Source organism: Mizuhopecten yessoensis, unplaced genomic scaffold, assembly GCF_002113885.1.
Source record: "Mizuhopecten yessoensis strain PY_sf001 unplaced genomic scaffold, ASM211388v2 scaffold715999, whole genome shotgun sequence".
NCBI lineage: Eukaryota > Metazoa > Mollusca > Bivalvia > Pectinida > Pectinidae > Mizuhopecten > Mizuhopecten yessoensis.
This window is the reverse complement of record NW_018479897.1, coordinates 78,004-100,813: the sequence shown is the minus strand read 5'-3', so window position 1 is coordinate 100,813 and position 22,810 is coordinate 78,004. Positions and strand designations below refer to the sequence as shown.

At 38.1% G+C, this 22,810-nt stretch overlaps 2 protein-coding genes across 2 annotated transcripts; one reads left to right on the top strand and one right to left on the bottom strand.

The window, feature by feature from the left end:
• Nucleotides 1-543: 543 nt before the first annotated feature.
• Nucleotides 544-16,360, top strand: LOC110441500 (voltage-dependent calcium channel gamma-5 subunit-like; the record flags this gene model as incomplete). Its single annotated transcript, XM_021484667.1, has 3 exons — nucleotides 544-630; nucleotides 2,477-2,611; nucleotides 15,061-16,360. Coding segments are annotated over 3 exons (512 nt in total), but the record flags the coding sequence as incomplete, so codon positions are not given.
• Nucleotides 3,010-7,434, bottom strand: LOC110441503. The gene is made up of 2 exons (XM_021484671.1): nucleotides 7,018-7,434; nucleotides 3,010-4,390 (listed from the first exon to the last, which is right to left on the bottom strand). The coding sequence occupies exon 2, from the start codon at nucleotides 4,353-4,355 to the stop codon at nucleotides 3,381-3,383; it is 975 nt and encodes a 324-aa protein (XP_021340346.1). The 5' UTR covers nucleotides 4,356-4,390; nucleotides 7,018-7,434; the 3' UTR covers nucleotides 3,010-3,380.
• Nucleotides 16,361-22,810: the final 6,450 nt, after the last annotated feature.

Below are 22,810 nucleotides of genomic sequence, written 5' to 3'. Positions count from 1 at the left end.
AGATAGAGCAGACTAAACTAGAACAAACTTAATTAGAGCATTCTTCGATAGAGCAGACTAAACTAGAACAAACTTTATTAGAGCAGGCCTAACTAGAATACATTTAACTTAAAAAGATTAAATTAGAACAGGCCTACATAGAACTGACCTATTAAGAACAGGCTTAATTATAACAGACTTAATTAAAACTGGCTTAATTTTAACAGACTTAAATATTACAGAATTAAATAGAACAGATTAAATTATTATAACTAACCTAACTAGAACTGATTTATAGACTTATCAAGAATCTCTTGACAATATTTTGAACTGTTGGAGAAAATTGATTGTAACTTGTGCCTGTTGATTTTGCGTTGGGTGTGTTTTTCTATTTGTACGATAAAGCTAGTTTGTTATACTTTGGAAATTGCTCTTTTAGATAATAACTTTGATAGTTTGATACGTTGGTACTTTTTTAAATTCCAATTGCAGACAAACTATAGATATTGTAATAATGGTGTATGCCCCTACCCTTTTTGACTAACCCCTACATCTCTGTTTCAGAAAGCATTGGTACGCCATGCTTGACGGTGAGCGACTTTGGAGACCCGGGCCGTATCGAGGGGCAGGAGACGTCATTTGCCATTATTAGTAAGTTGATGTGCTCAGGGATATTTTAACTGTTAGTTATGTATCTATATATCAAAGTAATAAAGAGGTCGTTTAGAAGGTGACTGCAGACTTAAAGAAGCCTGTACACGTCATACCATCGTCACAGATCAGCACGAGAACTTAATACCTACAGTAATAATATGGTGGTACCAACGCAGCTTCAAACCACATTGCGTGTGACCACTTCGGCACATTGCCTTAGATTGGCCTTCGATAGAGCTTTATATTCGGTGGACCTAAATGAAGAGTCCTACAACGTTATAATCCAACGTATATTGCACACGCACAAGAACGTCATTAAACCGTTTTATATGCGTTCGATGAGAGGATAATTTCATTTCAGCAAAATTTGTCATTACACATTTGCTGCCAAACATTCAAATACATAGATTCATGACGGACCAATTCACCCCAGGTGTGTATTGTAAGACAGTCTGCCTCGATTTTGTCCCACTTGTATATAATTTAGATAAAGTTCACTGGTCAATTTCAACCAATTCCAAACCCAATACGTTGTTAAGGGTAATTATACGGGTTTCTGTATAAAACAGCGGGGAAATCACTTGATAGTTTCGATAAATACTCGTCAAATAGTTCATATCGATCAAACAATAATAGTTCAGTTTATTCCAAATGACGATTGTGCGTAGATGACGCTAATTGGATCAGTCTTGGGTAGCCTCGCTCCTTCAAGTGTCCTCCCTCGTGACGTTCTCGCGTTACCATCGAATTGATAAACATTACACCGGACTTACCAGTAGTCAGTTTGGTGTTTACTACAGGGATTAGGCTCCATGTCATCTCTCGTAACGGTAAAGACAACTGCTATGGTCATACTGATTTTGTCGAACCATTGATCATATACTGTACAAATACAAAAATAACACAGTTTTCCAACCGTTTCATTCTAATGAATTCTTACCAAGAGGCTCCCCTGGGTTTCCCGCCTTATCTGCTAAGCTCGATATTGCGTCACGCGCGACGTCCCACACTGTGACGACCAATACAACGTTTCTTGATAGGACGCCAACTCTTACTCTCGCGAGATGACATTAATGCGTTCTCTTGGCTAAATATGACCTTCTGTATCTGTGAAGGTCACCCGTTGTCAGTGTACGTATTTAGATGGCATCATTGGTTTCAACCTACTGACCTTTGCGACTCCATAGAAATCGACAACCATCGAATAAGTAAAGACCATTCGCATCGGGGCCATTGTATGCCAAAAGAGGACTCTGAATGTCTTCAGGGGTAGTCGATAACAAACTGTCTTTGTACATTACGAAAACTGTAGTTTATCGACCAAATCTACATTTGAAATTTGAAAAGCATGTCGACTTTGGGGAAAATATGTTTACTCACATATATGTGATATTTAGGTTATAGGATTCAATGCGTTGTTATGACGGTTACTGTATGCGATTTATCTTATTCTTGTTGTCCAGATATCCTGCTCCAATGAACGCCGTTTCGTTGTCAATATTCGTATCATTGCAAAGCTAATTGGGAGTGGGATTATATTAATTTCTTTACATGTAAATATGTTCGGGAACTTGCCTTTTTAAATCTAGGTTATAAGGTTATAATTGTTTTTGTGTTTTGAAACAACAATATGTTTACAGCTAGGAAGTTTATCAGATTGGTAAACAAATTACACTTACAAATGTGATAAAGATTTAGATGTCGAAGTTTTACTGTTATGTTTGGTTTACTCACAGACTTTGCCAAATGTAGTAACAAGTTGCAATATGTAGATGACTCTTGATCAACAATGCTTTTTCTTACAAACCAAACATGTTCAGTTTTACGCTTGTTTTTGTTGCAGAGTCCAACAGAGTAGCGGCAATGATCCCTGTGATATCACTGATACTCCTCACCATAGCGGCGGTCCTCAGTGTGCTAGGCAACCTCCGGCAGGACATCAAGACACTCATCTCCGCTGTCATCTACATTCTAGCGGGTAAGGTTAGGTCGGTCATTCTTTCGCTGTATCTTTCGCTGTAAAATACATCGTTGTAAGCTTTTTAGCTTTTGGAGATGTCTTAATTGCATTTCCTTTACTTATATATAGTGTCCAACCGGTACATTCTCCGAGTACAATGTACGGCACAGCACCTCCGTAATGGGACGCGCCGTACCAGCCGGATCAGAAATGAAAATCCGCATCCGCATCCTACATACTACAGCAACGTTTCTCTCCTAAATTATTATCCAATAGGAATAATAACACAAATACAAAATCTTGTATTTCCCAGCGACATAGGCACTGACTGATATTTATTTACATATAATCATCAAAAAACAGCAACACAACAGTGTAAGTGTGCATCTCACACACAATCATCACTCCTAACCTACTTATTTATAAATAACAACAACAAAAAATTCACGTGTGCACGGCTTTACCTGTGTCGCCTGAATGACACGTATATACACTATCTCAGCACGTGCGAACACCTGTAGCACGACTAGAGCCACCTATTGGCTACTCTCATACCAAAGAGAAAATAATTTCATCCTAATTCCTAAACCGTCAACCGGTTGAAATTATATTTCTCTCCTAAATTATTATCCAATAGGAATAATAACACAAATACAAAATCTTGTATTTCCCAGCGACATAGGCACTGACTGATGAAACTCAAAGAACGGGAAAATTGTTTTCAAATCTATATTATGAATAGAATTAATCCCAGATACGCACACTAAAACTGTCACGATTCTATAAATTATAAATTCAAATGTTGAGAAACGCTTAACCTTTCGTCAAATTTGTCTTTAACATACCCATCTTTGGCTGTCTCAGACCGCCATCTCCCATGGCGTTTAAACAACCTATCCGGAATACCACAATTAGCTGCAGCAGTAGCTCCACCTGCGCGAAAACTGTGCAATCCATAACTTTTAATGTCGGGCACAAAAGCAGAAAAGGACTCGATGAAATGTTCCCGAAAGCGCGAATAAGACATCGGTTTATTAGCTTTCCTAAGCACATACTTGTCGCCTTTCTTCGTAACATTACGAAAAACATATTCCTCGGAATCATCACAAATCCCAGACAACTTGGAATAAATTTCAAAATTACACACTGGACACAAACGCGACTCCGTTCTGCTCACAAGAATCCATGCACCATCTCTGTATACATCTGTTTTCGACCGCTCCACGAAAATTTCTAAATGTGTTGTGCGTATCTGGATATCAGACCTCCGTAACGCTAAAACCTCTGCACTCCTCATAAAACCTGAGTAAGCAAATAAACACATTGTTAAAATTCTTTGATTATACAAATTGTTCTTATCGAAGAGTTTATCATATACATTATTCAAAATTGACACGGTGATTGGTTCCTTCCTCCTAATAGGTTTCGCTAACAATCGTTTCGCTCCCTCAAATACATTTTTTACTAATAAAGAATCTGTGGGTGATGATTTACCTACAATATTGTGTGCCCATTTTATACCATATAGTGCATCTGTAATACTTCCAACTTTGCCGTTATTTCTAACCAAATAAGATAAATATATGCAAAAAACGAACGGTTTCGTCGGAAAAATATCCTGTTCCTCAAAATTGTTTTGAAATGCCCATTGTTTCCATCGCAAATAACCATGGCAATATTTCCTAACGGTACTGTCTGCTCTACACCCCTGTAGCAAGTGTGGAACCGTCAATGCTAAGTCTTTAAGGTGATCCGGTACCATATCATACTCATCTTTCAAAGCACGTGTCGCTAAATGTAAAAAAATAGAAAATAAAATTCCAAAATAATTACCTTTATATGTATGATAACACATATTGTACAAATTCAGCATCTTAAACCACTTGCACAATTATCCACACACATATATATACCATAATTTCACCAAAAATTGGTCAAATTAAATCAATCGTATAACACGATTTCACCAAAAGTTGGTTAAATTAAATCAATCGTATAACACGATTTCACCAAAAGTTAGTTAAATTAAATCAATCGTATAATCCGATTTCACCGAAAATTGGTTGAATTAAAACAATCGTATAACACGATTTCACCAAAAGTTGGTTGAATTAAATCAATCGTATAATCCGATTTCACCGAAAATTGGTTAACTTAAATCAATCGTATAACACGATTTCACCAAAAATTGGTTGAATTAAAACAATCGTATAACACGATTTCACCAAAAATTGGTTGAATTAAATCAATCGTATAACACGATTTCACCAAAAATTGGTTGAATTAAATCAATCCCACAATACTATTATCACCAAAAGTAGGCTAAATCAAATCAATCGTATCACACGTTTCTCACCAAAATTGATATCATTTTCTATGCTACATTTCTCACTTAAATTCAGTTTATCTATTAAACCACTACCGAAAATCAATACGTAACGCAATCATCGGGAATGTTAGATCTGCATTTCCAAACATGCCTTTCCCCGATCTAGATGATGTATAAAAACATTTTTCTCTTTGTAAAAACCTGTATTCATTAACACCTGCTATGAAATGGTGTCCGTCCGGACACAAGCATGGCCAAAACCTACCAGACTTCCAAAAAGGAATGACTAGCGTGCCATACGCTTTGCACATTTGCATATACCTAATAACTCTTGATATTAGATACACTGGTGGAACAAACCAACCGTTTTTCCCAGTCCAACTTGTTGAAAATGCATCAATGCCTACAGACCCTGGATTCCAATACCTAGAATAAAATATAGGCACCTTCCTATTATACCAGGAAGCAAACCAATCCACATCAAAAGGACCCCACATGTCATTAAACAACTGAAAAACATTTTCAGACACACCCCAGTCGTCAACATCGACAATTTTGCTGATAAAATCAGCACAAACATTTTCTTCTCTAGGAACCCATTCCATTTCTAATGATATCTGATTTTGTATCATAAGCACAAAAATATCAAGTGCTATATTTTGCAAAGATGCTTTCATGCTTCCTTTCTCTACGATCGCCACCACACCCTGGTTATCTGAAAACCATTTCACCCTGGTCCCTCTCAGTACATGAACAAGTGAACACAACACTCGATATACAGCTATCAACTCTCTGAAAGTTGAACTTTGACACGCCTCGTTCTCAGTCCACACACCGTGTGCCACGCCCACCGGTGACTCGACGCAATACCCACCGTACCCTGTGCCGCTGGCATCAGAATATACTATTCTATTGCACTGTGGGGAAAACTGGATTTCTCTAGAATTAATACAATTAATGTGATTAATCCAAAATTCCATCTGAGCTATAGTATTATCATCCACAAAAATTCTATCATTCCACGACTGGGCTTTTAAAATACTCATACTGACACATTTAGTCATCAGCTGAGTAATATTGCCCAAAACTATACTCATCGACATAATTTGACCAACAAAACTCGCTAGAGATTTGACATGAACAGACCTGCCACTGTACACAACTTTTAATATGTCAATAACACACATACGTGCTTTCTCTACCCGTCTCTCCGGAATGCAAAGAATTCCTAATAAAGTATTAATATCTACACCGAGAAAAGTCATGAATTGTACAGGATCCCACATAGATTTGTCTGCTTTTGGCACAAAACCTGAATCTATAATGTCACTTTTAACTTTTGCACTCTGTTCTACTAATTCAAACTTATCAGTGTTATGACACAATCCGTCATCCAAATACATCAAAATTTGTAGACCCTCACCTCTCCACTTCTTAATGAGCGGTCTAGTGACTTTAGTAAAAATATATGGCGCTGTAGACAGACCAAAGGGTAACACCAAGAACTTAAAATATACTTTTTTAGAACCAAAAGTCCACGAAAAACCAAGAAATTTGGTGTGGGGAGGATAAATATCTATGTGATGATACGCCGAATGTATATCGAATTTTATCAACCACCCATGTTTCTCTATATACAACAAAGCTGTACGTAGATCGTCATATTTCACGGATTGTTTCCACAAATGTTTATTAACCTCCCTTAAATCCAAAATTAAACGCTTTTTGCCATTGCATTGAATCGATACAGTTAATGGATTTGTCATATATGGGGGTTCCTCACATCTTTCTATCAATTTACGTTTCTCTAGATCGAAAATAGCTTTCTCCACAAACTCGGCATTTTTCAACGCTGACACGTTATTTTTAAATTCTGCTTGTTCTGGTTCGGAATAAAATGGAATTTTATAACCGTTATCAATCACGTCCAACACAAACTCAGAACATCCAATATTCTTCCAAAATTCAACATTATTTTTTAATCTGCTTTTTACTAAAATGTCAGCCTGACCTTGTTCGTATTCAAAATAGTCGTTAGTAAATTCTGTACTAGCACAGGCTCCTGTATAATCACTATTTGATAAACTATACTTATCTTTGATAACTTGAGCCTCTCGAGTCTCTGTGTCCTTATATTATGTCCCAGTCCTGGACTGTCCCGCTTATTTGTTAACGATTGGACAATCTTTCCTGAAGTGTCGGAAATCCCCACATGCAAAACAGGCTCCCTGGTTTCCCCGCTGGCCACGAAAAAGCTGATTCCCATCAGAATGCCGCACAGAAGTAGAAACCTGACCCGGAGCTCCCGCCGCAAAACTAGGACTTTGATATACATACTTTGACCTCTGTCTGTTGAGAAAAACGTCTTTCTTCTTTTTCTGCTTATCCTTTAACCTTTTCACAGCCTTATTCTCGGCGCGTGAAATTTTCTTGTCGTCGTCAGAATCACTAGCAAGAGGATTGGCCATATACTCTTTGACTGTCCCCCACCCTGCCAGTATTCTTCCTTCTTATTTTCAATAGCCCACCGCGTTTGATTCCCTTCCTCCAACAGGTCCGTATTGAACATATACTGCTGCTTATTCCCCTCACCTTTCCAGATAATACCTTTGTCCTCTTTCAGCTTTTGAATTTCTTTAGAGACATCTCTCCCATTTTGAATTTCGCATAGCCTTGTATCTAAATATGCTTTCATTTCACATTTCTGACTCTGTAATTGTTGAAAAATGTCACTTAACGTAACACTGCTAGCAGTATTCGCACCACTGCCCTCCATCTGTATACCGCAAACTCTCTCTATCAAAATTCACGTGTGCACGGCTTTACCTGTGTCGCCTGAATGACACGTATATACACTATCTCAGCACGTGCGAACACCTGAAGCACGACTAGAGCCACCTATTGGCTACTCTCATACCAAAGAGAAAATAATTTCATCCTAATTCCTAAACCGTCAACCGGTTGAAATTATATTAACAGTTCTGCTCCCCTCACTTCTATCGACTACCGGGACTGCGATTGGTTGATTTGCGTAGTACTAAATGCCGGGCGAAGTGGATGTGGCACCAAATACTGACTATTTATTTGTTTATTTAAAAATACGCGTTTTGTCTAATCAATGGGAAAAATCATCGCTTTTCATAGCTATGACTGAAGCGCATTTTAATAGTGACGGCAGCCATCTTGGAAACTCACTTGCGATTCAATGGCGTTCCATTATTTGATAACGTACCCGATATAGGAACACAAGGTTAACTTTTAAACCACATTGAGAATAATAATAGCGTCACGTTACCATATTGTATATTGGCCCCAAAATAATTGAGTTTATCAATTGATTACAACAGTTGGACACCGTCTAACAGATACGTGATGTCGAATCATAGCATAGATTTCAGAACCTGAACATTGGCTCTATCAAAACTGTCTCTATTCATTCCAATAGGATAAACACAAACAGGATGTACACGTAAGGTTTATGTTTGTGTACAATATAAATGAGCATACTACGACGCCGATTACTACTTTGAATAGAATGTGTATGGTGTATGTGTATAATGTATAAGGTGCTGCGCATAAATATTCTAGGTATAAAAATATTGCCTTCGTTTGTAATGTTATCGAGTACTGCGCTGCGCATTGTCATACATTATATAGAATTTTGAGTACGATGTTCTTGAGCCGAGTCAAATTGGTAATAGAGGAGCATTACGCTTATGTAAAGCGTACCGAGTACACAACAAGGTTGAGTCATAGTGAGTACGGGAAATAACGTTTGAGTACGACGTTACCGAGTACGGTGCTGCGCCATCTGCATTGTAACACTGGATATTGGAGCTACACATCTACAGTATGGCGCCGCGCCGAGTCATATTGAATATACATGTAATATGGTATAGAATATTGAGTTCGAGTACGATTCTACAGAGTATGGCGCTACGCCGATGTACTTGGAATAAATATAACTTCCGTGTGCAATGTCGCCGAGTATGGCTCTGCGACGTGTCATATCGGGTACTATAGCATCATTGTATTCCAGTACGATGCTACAGAGTGCGCTGCAAGGACAAATCATACTGCGAATATAATACAGTTTATGTATTCAAGTACATGTATGGTCTTGCAGGCCACGGCGCCGTGTCCTTCTAGGTATAGAATATTATGTCCACGTGCAATATTACCGAGTGCGTTACATGACCGAGTCAGTGAGGGAAAGGGACATTACGTTCGAGTTACAAAGGCGCCGAGAACGGTGGTGCAGCGCCAGGTGATACTGGGTATGGGATAGCGATCGAGTACAATTTTGCTGAGTAAGGTGTAACGCCGAAAAAATACTCGATATACTCGTTGTCTTCGTGTACAATTTTAAATTACAGAAGACACCAACTCAATTTAGGCTGCATACACAATATATATATAGTTCGCGCTAATGATACGCGCGTATGCATTTAGACACGGATTGGTTTCGTGCAGCATCAAGGGTAGTCATTAAAGTATAAAATCTATTGACTTGCGTTCGTGCAAATCATATAAGTTTGCGTTGGGGAGAGGTTAAGATGATGTGTATGACATTGAGATTGATATAACAGTTTATAGTCCTATCGTGCGATGGAAAAATTCTGGGACTAATTGGAGAAGTGTTACATCATTCTAACAATACGCTTGCTCGTTATTGAGCGTTAGTTGGGAGTATCACCCACATACATAACCAATACTATCGGATTACCATCATCATTCGCTGGTTGGGAGACTATTCAAAAAAACAAACTGTTTTGTGTCTTTTTAAACTCGGAACTCCGTCAGCTCGAGGTATGGAGATAATAAAATTATAACCTGTAAACAGGTTGTGGAAGTATCTGATCACATACGAGCCCGGTGAAATGGACGAGTGGCGTAGTGGTAAGCGCATCCGCTTTTCACCAAGACGGTTTGGTTTGGATTCCCCGGCCAGAACACACACCAGTCTAATGAGTGATACGACTCGCTGATCACTCTGATCACACACGAGTCTGCTGGCCTTCCTTTCTCTATCTCTCTCTCTCTCTGTTCATAAATTACTCTGGTGAGCTACCTCTCTCTGATCACACCAGTTGAATGTGGTGCCCTGTCTGATCATAAACCGATCTAGTGAGCTGCGTCTCTGATCACACATCAGTCTAATGACCCGCCTCTCTGTGATCACACCTCAGTCTAGTGAGCTGCTTCTATCTGATCATGCATCAGATTAGTGAGCTAACTCTCTCTGGTCACTCACCAATATAGTGCGGTGCCTCTCTGTGATATCATAACAGTTGAGTGAGCTGCCTCTCTGATCACGCATACGTCTAGTGAGCTGCCTCTTTTATCTGATCACACATCAGTCTAGTGAGCTGCCTCTTTTATCTGATCGCACATCAGTCTAGTGAACTACCTCTCTGTGATCACTCACCAATATAGTGAGCTGCCTGTGTGATCACACACCAATACAGTGAACGACCTATCTGTGATCACTCACCAGTCTAGTGAACTACCTCTATGTGATCACTCACTAATATAGTGAGCTGCCTCTCTGTGATCACTACCAATATAGTTACATGTAGCTGCCTCTCTGTGAGCACTCACCAATACAGTGAACTGCCTCTCTGTGATCACACACCAATACAGTGAGCTGCCTCTCTGTGATCACTCACCAATACAGTGAGCTGCCTCTCTGTGATCACTCACAAATACAGTGAGCTGCCTCCTTGTGATCGCTCACCAATACAGTGAGCTGCCTCTCTGTGATCACTCACAAATACAGTGAGCTACCTCTCTGTGATCAATCACCAATACAGTGAGCTGCCTCCTTGTGATCGCTCACCAATATGGTGAGCTGCCTCTCTGTGATCACTCACCAGTCGAGTGAGATGTATCTCTCTGATCATACAGCAGGCCGGTGAGCTTCTCTTCCCGATCTAGTGACCTCTTTCTCTCCGGTTACACATCAATTTTCATGACTTCTCCTATCATAAATCAGCTTCGCAACCTGCCCCACGCCATCTCTTGTTCAAAGTCGATCCACGTCCGCAGAATTATGTAAGAATTGGCACGCTTTGTAAAATTTAATTCATTAAATGATATTTGTTTGACGAGACATCAATACACGTTACACAAGAGAGACATTACCCTGCTAACTCTACAGGTTATACCAACTTCACAGACCAGACCGATACCATTTACATATTCTGTAAGGAACGCGAAACTCACTTTAAATATCAGACATGTACATGGCCCGATTAAGGCTACCATCATATGCTGTCTGTAGCATTACCTTGCCTGTAAGTCGCCTCAGCCCACAACCGGTATGTCTGCTAGACATGTATGGTAATAACATCATAGGGACCGACTCGACTGGTGATGTCCTTTAACAACCTTACTGGCATGTATTTATAATTGTGTACGCCCGATTTACCCGGTGGCTTGACTTTATCAGAAGTTTTACATTTCAGATATATAAATAGATTTTGCATTGTTTTTATATTGGCACTTAGAATGGTGAAACAGTCCACCTCGCCATGTTCGTGACATCGTTACCGGTTACAATTGCTTCAATTAGAGTTATGATATTGTACTGTAGTATAAGTAACTTCCCTACTAGACATCTCGTCAATATAAACAGGATTTCTCTCCACGTTCACGTACTGCAAATGAATTAAAAATTTCAATATATCGCCTATATATAAATATGATATAGGACTTAATTCTACATTAGTTTAAGATATACATAACTGTCGCAAATGCGTTATGGTGGAATATTTCACAAAAGTACAATAAAGTGAAGGGTTTTGTTTTACTTTGTGCAACATTTTCGAACCAGCGTATTATATTTATCTTCGTAAATACACTCACAGCGGTTTGGAATGAGAATAATCAGTTTGGTATGTATATAATAAACACTCAGTTTGTTTTGAACACAAACAGGAATTGAACACGTATTCTGCCACGTCAAAACATTTCAAATGGATTGTCAACGCCTGTGGAGATCTAACGTCGGCTCCCGCTTAGGATTTCAAAACAAAATAACCATAAAAACTATAGCTATAGGAAGCTTAGATCAGAGAGAGTTAGCTTCAGAACTTTTTTTATGACAAATGGGACCTCATTCACTTACACCTGTGTGGGTGTTAAAGGGGAGGTAATACTGGTCCTCCTAGAGCATTCAAATTACACAATTACTATAACATCATATCATCATCGTGTGCAACATATACCAACTATTATTTTGATACCAACTAGTACCATATTTCAAGAGAGAAATTAGCTTTTTGCTGAAGATTTAAGCAGAAAAGTATGTGAAATTTCATTATTTATGAGAAAATTCCAATTTTTGACACGTCAATTTACATAGTTCTAAAACGAGTCTATTTTTTATACTTGCTTTTAAAGTTAGCTACCGATAATACCTTTCAACATCAGGAATTCTGAAAAATGAAAACGGTTAAATTTTTCATACAACACCTCGGATTTAAAAAATAAAAAGATAAAAAAGTCATTGGGTCTTGATATTTGGCAAGTAGGTTGTTCATGTGTATGTATATAGGTTTGGTAAACATTGGTGACCTTGACCTTAGTTAAAGCTCACACGAATCAAATGTGCTAAAATCTAATTATTGTATAGACAGACAAGGATATCTTTCCTTGCTTTACTTGTTAAGAGTTAAAAAAAATCAAATAATAAGAATACATATTTATGAGTTAGCACTGCTGCAAATAACTTAAAAACATGCATCATATAAAGCAGTGTTTTGGTATGATACAAAAACAGAAAATGTATCGGTATTTACACTAATTAACAATGAAAATCAAATCTTCATGAGTATGTGAAATTGTGCATTGGCCATGTTTGGCATGCTTAAAAGGTATTTTACCGGTTTTAATATTACATAAAAACTATATTGCAGACAGAATATATATATATGAAATGTTTTTAAAGAAGTATGAAATATAGGCTACCATTGTAACTATGTTAGGCAAGTTGACAATGTTGGATATATTTTTATTTTGTGAAAAGTTTCTACGTTTTTCTGATTAAAAGTATCACTACGCTTACTTCATGTATACCAATATGACATATTTAGTATCAAAATAATAGTAATTTTACACACTATACACTTTCATTATTCATTTCAGAATCACATTAGCCTGTGACATGTATGTGTTATTTTGTTAGGATAACCCCGTCAATCAACTTGGTGTTATGCAAGGAGGTCCACTACGGTTATCAGTAGCAATTATGACTAACCATAGAAACAGTTATTGTTCATTTTATGTTTCTACATATGGCGAAACAATAAAAGAAATTGAAGCGGGCGGCGAATGTTGACCCCAACCTATAAACGTTCATATGACCGAACAAAAAAAAGTTCATTTTGGCTGTTTAATAGCACATGCTTAATCGAAAACTACTTTAAAATTACTTAGACCCGTTTCTACACGAAGGTGTTCCGAATGCACTTTGTTGTAGTTTGCATACATGAACTTAAATATCCTCGGGATTCATTCTTTCTTATGTTTTATGTCGTCCGCCGGAGAGATGGACAAATTATGTTGTACATTTGGCAAGATGACTACATTCAACGCATGGTAGTCTCAGAACTAGACTAGTATACATTCATCTCGTCAAAGTCTTCTCAAAACGATCATTGTATATTACGTATATACTTGTAGTTATTGTTTGTGTGAGAAATGTCCACGAATTTGTGTTCATTTCATACGACATTTACGAAAATCTAACATGTTCTCTTCAATAACGACTTCACACTCGCTTCATTAATCTATATTTAATGTGAATTGAAAACACATTAGATCATCAGTTATATCTATGTATAGTTATGTTACATTGCCAGATCTTGAATAAATACACGTAATATTTGAATTGCGTGCTATTTATTATATTGCCACGACCTGATGTCTTAATACCAAAAAGCCGTGATCAAACCGCTCCATCAACACACAAAGAAGCAACGTTTGCTAGCTCTATCTTGATGCATGAGCGTCATGGTTTTGTAGCAATCGATCGTCAGGTTACGAAAACAACCATTCTTCTTTCAGAGAACGTGCGTACATTGTTAGCCACAATTGTCGTTTTTCTGACATATTCTCACTTATTTCTATAGCAATACGATATATGTTTAATCTTTCGGATAGCTTCACACGAGGTGGAACCTTTAACAATGCTCCGTGCGCGTGCTATGTGATGCCGATGGTATTGTTTGTGGAGCCTAGATTACAAAGCGCTGGTATCCGTAAATAGACCTCGAGTATAATCCATGGATTCTAATTAACGTTTTGTTACTTTCCTTAATTGTGTTTAACTGAAAGAAAATGTAATTTACTTTACAGTAAATTGGTTCAATTTAATCCTCTGTATCTCGGTTTCCATTCGCTAAAAATGTTCACTTGAGGAACAACAAATTATGCTGATGTCTTGCCTCGTTTGTTGGTAAATAGGGGCAGATTAGGACCCGGGCCCTCGCGATGTGCAGGCCGAGTAGGACTCGTGACATTAACGTGGATCCTAATTGAAACTAAGCTAGCATGACGGGAGACCTTGAACATTGTGTAATTGCCGTATTACGGCATCAATGTGTAATGCCCAATGGAATCGTGCAACATGTGCTTGCAGGCATGCATACATAATTTACGTGGTTGTCTTTAAAATAGCTGCTTGCGTAGTCGTTACTATTGCTCATATGATGTGTTGTGATAATGTATGTCCCTGCAAAACATTTTTGCTTGACATCCTAGGATTTCCCGAGGACAGTTATACAATTCATTTGATTGTGGACTGTACATACATTTATGTGTTTGAACAAATCTCCCTGAAGTGGGCACGATTTCCTTTACCTAAAGATTCTGAGTATGATTTCTTACCTAAGTGTTTACAAGTCTGACATTGGGATTGGAAGTCTACCTTTGTCTTCGAGGTCCGAGTTACTATAGCACTGGACCTGATTTTCGATCGCAATTTACAGGTTTCTGTCGGGGAGTGGTCCTTATATTCCACCTTGAATTTTTCTTTTCATGTCGGAGCCTAGCAGTGGGCCAGATAATATACTTTTACCGTTACAGGTCTAGATTATTCCTCTGATGTCTACAAATATCACCTCTATTTTTACAGGTCTAAGTCTAGCAGTGGGCCTGATTCTGTACATCTCTGTGATCAATGATGAGGTAGGCCACCGAATGAAAGAAAAGGACAAAGAGGAGGTTTCCTTCAGCTATACGTACGGATGGTCGTTCTATTTCGCCGGAACCGCCTTCCTGTGTGCCATGCTGTCGGCGGTCATTCACGTGTCACTCTACCTTCAGAGGAACTCGCGCAAGGAGGAGATGGTCCGGGTCATCCCAGGGCTAGACGAACTGCTGGAAAGCGACACGGGCACCGCTAACCCAACCGTCATCATCTGACATAACAAGATGCCCACCTACCGGTGTCATAGTACACGCCTATTTGCAGATACACCACATAAAGTTCGTTTACATTGGTTCGTTATAAACACAACTATGACTTGTACCATATATGTTTAATGTATCAATGTCTCTGGCGTCGGTTGACAATCTCTGAGCATTGTCTGACGAAACTGGTTTGGCCTGAATGCAAAGTGATGATGCCTTTTCTTTTGAGCAGTCGTTCATATCCTTGAAAAGGTCAATTGAGTGCACGTCTATATATAGACAGGGACTTCGCCAGAAAAGAGGATACATCGAAACAATACCTACAGAACAGTCTTTCAACTTTCAGACAATTTTCTGAACAAACGCCGAAAAATTGTTAAGAATAACTCACATATATAGTCTAGTTAATATATAATCTCTGACAACGTCTTCTACTTTCTTAACGTGAATCTCATGTCGCCAGACATGTCTTCGCGCATGCTCATTCTTTTGACGACACGGTAACGTTCTGACCATTACGAGGCTGTGACATACTTACGGCAACCATGATGGACGTTATTTGTCTTTCCATGTCTAAACTCCTCAAAGGTTACTTGACGTGGTCGGCATAATGTACGGGACCAATTCCAGTATCAGCGATATGTGATATGCTATCGGTTTAGGTTAATATGGATTACTGAACTACAATCATGTTGTTTATTTATCGGTGTATAAGCAAGATTCTGTCGGATTCCCTCCATAGTCTGAACGTCCGATCGATCGATAATTTCTGATATTTCTGATTATAAAGTGAAATATCGGATTAATTTTTGTTTTATTTGATCGGTTATTGATTGCTTTATTATCGATTAATCGATCAAGTGGATGGATAGCCTGGCATGGTACCAGTAAATAATGCTGGGAGTTGTTTTTACTGTCCTTCCAACGACATGATCTACCAATAATTTGTCTTACAGGAAATTTACACGGGGTATAGTTAACAAGGTTTGTATACGTTTTGTTTTGTTTCCAATAAAAATGTTCTTTTGTAAAGAGGTTTTCCTTTTTTTTCGGTGATGATTTCCAGTCAAAACATTCAAATACGGTACCATCCCTCTGTCTTACAAAAGTTTGTTAACTCCCGCACACATTACCTTGCCTTCCTCCTCCCTAAAGTACTTAAACTCATCATAAAGTAACATTGCATTGCATGTTACTTTCAACCAAGCAAATAAACCATACACAGTTTCTGTCAAAACAAACACTAAACAATATGTTGCTACTGTGACTGCAATCAAATGCTACTGGCTCCACCTAAAACAAACCGTGCATCAACATTGTCACTATGATCCTAAAACATGTCTGCCGTTTCTACTTTATGTCCTTCAGTGTCATGATCCGTCCAGCTTTCCTAACTATAACTCATAAACCACTGAGGTCACTGATGTCAATGGCAACAACAGGGTGTTCTTCAGTAGTGACCTATGTTAAACACCTACTTCTGTCCTTTTTTGTTGGCATCCAAATCTAACAAACCCTACTGTCAAATTTAAAACAATTCCTGGTAGCCCTGTCTTGATGGTGTTTCAGTTGCCTGGCACTGTTGCGCACACGGCTTGCATACCTCAATTTCCGCGAACATGTTAAGACATTTGACTAGACTTCCGTCGACAGCTTTGCATGTCTCCTTTTGCACTCCTTTCCTTATGAAAACAGCATAGCTTGGGTATGTGAAATTAGAGATATCGAGGGAATCAGTTATTGGTCTTGACCGATCCGAAAATCTAAGACGGTCACCCTGGCCTCTGATTGCCTGAAATATTTTCGACTTTTTAATCAAGGCTGCACCACTCGACTCCGAACTTGATACAAATTTGTATTTGTATTTCAAGTGTTTGTAATTTTCGTATCGATTTGAAAATCCTTTAAACACATTTTACAGGGAAGGTAAACAGGCTCGATTAAAATCACTTTATATGAATGGTAACTAGGCTAGAGAAAAGCAGAGTTTGCAGAGACCAGCAGACTGCATTAACAAGAGTTTAAAGGTAGAAAGGTACAGCTACATGCTGAAAGTTTCACCACAGAGTCATTAATCTTTCTCTGATAAAACACCAGGATAGTCCACAGTCCCGCAATGGTAAATATTTAAAAGTGCAAACGAAACTACAAGGTACCGCCTCCAAATTATTCAAGTAGCCGGTATTTGCATGAATAGAAATGCTTTCAGTCAAAAACCAAATACCTCTAAATACTTGCATCAGATAGAACATAACAGTTCTGAAGGTGTTAGAGCAGAAGATTTACTATTAATGTTCTAATAGTGTGTCATGAAATGAAGTCGACACGTAAGCGTTGACAATATTTTGTGCAAGTACCGTGCACAAAAAAACCCTGACTGTTTTAGGAGGGCAACCGCTATAGGTTTGCACATGTATAGTAATTTTACCAGGGAATCTTAAAATGACACTGAATAGAGTAAGTGGCGAGTTTGAAAATTCTCAATATACACAGCATTGAATAAAGCTGCATGTGACACTACGTTAGGACAAATCGTCCAACACATCCAATGACACGGTAACAAGGGAATTATTTGTAATTTCTCGGTGCCCAAACTCATCAATGGGGGGAAAATCTCGCCACTTCACTGTGTCTTGTATTTCAAAGTTGATCCTTTTCCAACATTGTCTCCGATGATTATCCTCGTCCTACCTCGAAACTCGTCAACCTCATTTTTCTTTCCAATTCGGCTACTTTCTGGGCCGGCCAACCTTTCTCGCTTTGGCTCAAAGCATTTCTAATCATGCGCATACCGACAACTAGGATTAGTAGTAGGCGTTAGCTTGTAATTTCGTTCTGACCGAATATCTATATTAGGACTTTCCTGACGTTCAAATAGTCTAAAAATAATCATTGTTTGGCTCATTTGTAATTCAACTTTCATTTCCGTGATCTGAAGATAAAAAGTAATTACACAAAAGATATGACTGAAGCAATCTCGACTGTTTTTCAATTTTTGTTGTAGTTGTTGTTATAATTGCGAATTCCAATGTTTATTTCGCTTTAGACAATCAACATCTAGTCGAAATAAAAAATAAAAGTTATTTGATCATGAGTATTACAACTCATTTAAATATAAAAAGCATTGTAACTAAGTCTGCTATATATATCAGTACACAGTTTTCTATGCACGCTATCATGCTGATACCAGGTTCTCTGTTAGTGGTAGACTCTATCTCTGATCATCATGCGTTGTCAGATTGAAATCTGCAAGCTCCGAGTTTCCCCGGAAAAGTGATGACAAAAAACCGAATCCATGTAACGACGGTGTGTACGCTGATTACTTAACCTTGTGTGCCGGTCGATAATCGTATCACAGCTATTTCCTGTACTCAATGTAATTGATTATTTATAGGGAGGATCTTTTATATGTTTAGCTGTGCCATCGTATACATATATAACTGAAAAGAATGACGCGTCACGCAGCGTCACGTGATCCACTCACCCCTTACTGATTTTATCTAAATGGATATTATTGTTACTAGAGGATTTTGTCATCATTTGACGTTCTTTCTCCTAGTTCTCTCAACACATAACTGTAACCAAAGTCCTATCACCGTACCATACCACTCGTCCTGAAGCATTCTGTTATAGTAGTGTCGTTGTATAACATTTGAAGTGTGCCCACTATTTTGTTCATATGTAAAATTCGATGGTTCGGTATGCAGTGGTACCGTGCAAAATATTTAATTATGATGTATTTCTCTTGCCATTTAATAAGCGTTATTTTTCGAGTCTATACCAGAATGCCTCCTCGACCTATGCGTGTGCATATTGGGGTTGCGCACGGTCTGTTGTCCATTACTTCATGACTGTTGACCAATAAAAAACGTCGTTATATGGTCGTAAGGGAAAGTTACGTGCAAACAACAGCGCAGAAACTGATGAGTACCTAAACTCTCCGTCGACGCTGTGAATTTGTTGACATACTGTCACTTGATATTGTGTGTATGTGGACGTTTTCATGGCCACATTTTCAATCATTGTCTGTATTGAAGGTTATTATAGATAATGTGAAATTTGATTATTGGTTTTCCCCGTATTCGGTGATTGCTTTGGCAGTTTTATGTATTTCTGCCCTGAAACTGCAGATTGTCTACTTGAAATAAAAAAATAAATAAAAAAAATCCGATATATATCCACAGGATAGTTTTTCATAACATCAAAGGCGAAGAATGAAAGACTTATCCGGCAAGCTTACGTCATCACAATCAGAGCTGCACATCTGGTTTCACTCACAGGTCCCAGATCGCACCAGGCATTTGGCCAAATTTAATATTTATTGTAACTTTTCCTTAAATCAAACGCCAGAGAAAAGACGTAAAAACTTTTTTTTTTTATTTCTGTGTGTCGGAGACACGATATCAGCTGGTGGATTTTAAAACATGATTCTAAAGTGGCAGACAGGTACACATGATGTCACCGTTTTCCTTTTTTGCTTGACAGTAGACTGAATATGATATTGCCATTGATGAGAACATGTGTCTTACACATGCTTGTCAAACAGGACCGGCTAGTCATTAAACACCTTCCTATAGCTGGCTAGACATCGGCCGATCTGCTATATGTACTGACCTGTAGCGTGTATGTTTGATGACATGTTTGACCCTCAAATGTACTGCTACACAAATAATGTTTTCTCCGACAGTTGGGTTTTGTTGTTTCAACAAATGTTTAAAAAGAATCAATATCTCTGAACAGCTCATAGCCTAATATTGGATGGATGTTGCACCGCGCGTGGTGAATCTTTTGTCGGCCGATTCGCGAGACGATCAGAATCATGGGTTTTCGGACAGGACGAGAACACTGGGACGCTTGATTCTGACGTGATGGACGTCTTCACAGTCGATCAATCTCCACTGAAGCCGCAGAGGCTCCAATCAGAACTGCTTATACGACTGATTAAACTGGGCCGACAGTTTGTCAGATTATCCATAACTCGTTAGAGTCGTTTGTGGTTCATGCGAGAATGATACACTTCATAGGGCTAGTGTAAATATTGGATATGACGCATAATCAAGCTTGTTTTTTTTCAATCCATCGTCGTCCATTCTCTATAAATACTTGTCACATACTTGTCGCTGGGTTATCAAGGACACTTTATTTACACGGGGGCGCTAGTGCCCTGTTGGCGGAGTATGGCCTGGTACGAAACTAATCATTACATTTCATTATTTCCCCTTTGCCGTCTCCTCCAATCAAAACAGAGCTTTATAAATGGTCTCTACATTGCAACGTAGAACTATTCCATAAATAAGACAAAAACATTTACTCCATTCCTCAGGGTGGCGACAGAGCCGCTCCGTCTCTGATGCAATGCCTCACAGCATGTCTCGTCCTGGGAATACCAAGACGAAAGTAGGCATATGCGAGAAGAAGTGTCTCCATCGAAACCTATTATTTCTAGGCATATACTAGTACAGCTGTATATCTGCTTTGGAACGATACTTTTTCAGGGGCTGCCTTCCACGTGATCCGGAAATCTGAGTGACCCTAACATCTTTGGACACCGTGGCTACAAATCCATTAACAAATAGAGCACGTGGGGTGGTTACGGTCGTTGTATACTAGGCATGTTAAACGGCAATCAAGGAGCGCAGTTACATCAATAATGAATTTATAATCGAAGTGAATTCAAGAAAAATAAATATGTATGTATGTCAAACCGACATGATAGCCTTAAGGCGATTGCAAAACATAGACTGTTATTATAACTTATCTTTATAACAGTTAGTCTGATTGAATGATATTTATCACGTGACGAGGCAATAAACAATCCCCGATCATACTTCCCTTATTCGGAGTTTCCAGAAAAATGAGCAAGTACCACTCCAACAATTACAGAATGACTGAAACAGACAACAACAATGCTGCGTCAATCTGGTCACCTTTACTACTTGATAACATTTTAGTTCGGCATAAAATGTTTTCTTCCCTCTACGATTAATCATATTTAACTAAGGATTCGCCCTGATGAAAAATTATTATTTTCAAGGAAATAAACAACTGTGTTTCCCAACAAAACATCGATGAAGCAATGACAGCCTGTGTGTAGTTAGTATCTGATGTGACCCGCTCGTATTTTCAAATTCACACATGTTCTTTTAAAACCGTTTTTGGACATTGATACTCTAAGGTTAAGTTTAAAGATAATGATAATTTATTTCACTCATAATAGAGCAGACAAGGATGGGTTTACATTTGGTAAATAAATAGTGTGACATTATCAAGTTTTGGAAAAATAATCATTTTCATAAACTCATTCATAAGGAACTTTAATACATTAACTATTGAAAGGTATTAATTATAATAAAGAAATAAGATAAATAAAAAAAAATATAATGCATTTGTGTTAATTAAATAAATTACAGTTGTTTGATAAAAATTAATTGGTTTTTCAAAATTGAAACATTAAATAAAATTTTAAATGCTGCACATGTGCTAAAAACGACATTTTCAACAACAACAAAATCCCGAATTCCGCGTCGGACATCCGGGCCTGGTGTTTTATCACAATATTATTATTTCCGTAATATCATAAAGCGAAACGAGGGGGCTCAAAGCCTCTCGCACATCTATGACCAAGTATTAAACAAAGCGTGGCTGAATCGAGTCATTTCGGTACATGTATGACAACTTTTGTACATACGCTTACAGCGTAGCCGAAATCATCATCGATTTTGTGGACAACTCGTACACATTTTACACCTCTGTGTACATACGCTTCACTGGTCATTTGTCTGATAAAGGTAACAGTGTACATACCGTACTAGTCACCGAAACGTCACATAGAAAATTGTATTGGTTGTGTAAAAAGAACTTCTCATAATCCATACTTCCCAAACTGAAAAAAATATTTAGAAAAAATATTATTTTGCAAAAAAAATGCTCAAGTCTCAATTAGAATATGTAATCAACATGTAATCAAGGACTATCAGGGGAAATATTATTTTAAGACTTAATTTCAGACCAATAAAGTTGAGGATAAACAAAGTCGTATACAAGTTTTATTCTCTTATTCATTTTTCATCTTTAATTTTGGAAAATGGACCATTGCTGACTGAGAAAATATAATTCTGAAATCGATCAATCTGCTTCTGGGGAAGGGGTGATTGATTTAATGAAAATACTGGAAATATAGTTTACGGTTTATGAACAGATGCGGTACTTGTCTGATATCCACATTTTTTAATCGGGGAAAGGATACATATGTACATCATAATTAAAACAAGAGCTCACATAGGGATCTTGTCGCTTGCGATCGTAAGATCTCTCATGATTCTATGTAAGTATGATCTTCGTTTGACTTATTTACCAGCTTAGTCATTGACATACTATACAAAGAAAGATTTCTGATCTAAGGTACATGTAGTCATAATTTTAGATTGGCTTGCGACAGCCTTTCTCGTCCTTAGTTACGAGTGTCGTGTTTG

Excerpts from the sequence above, each read along its gene's own strand:
- LOC110441503 (XM_021484671.1), bottom strand. The coding sequence starts at position 4,355 with ATGGTACCGGATCACCTTAAAGACTTAGCATTGACGGTTCCACACTTG.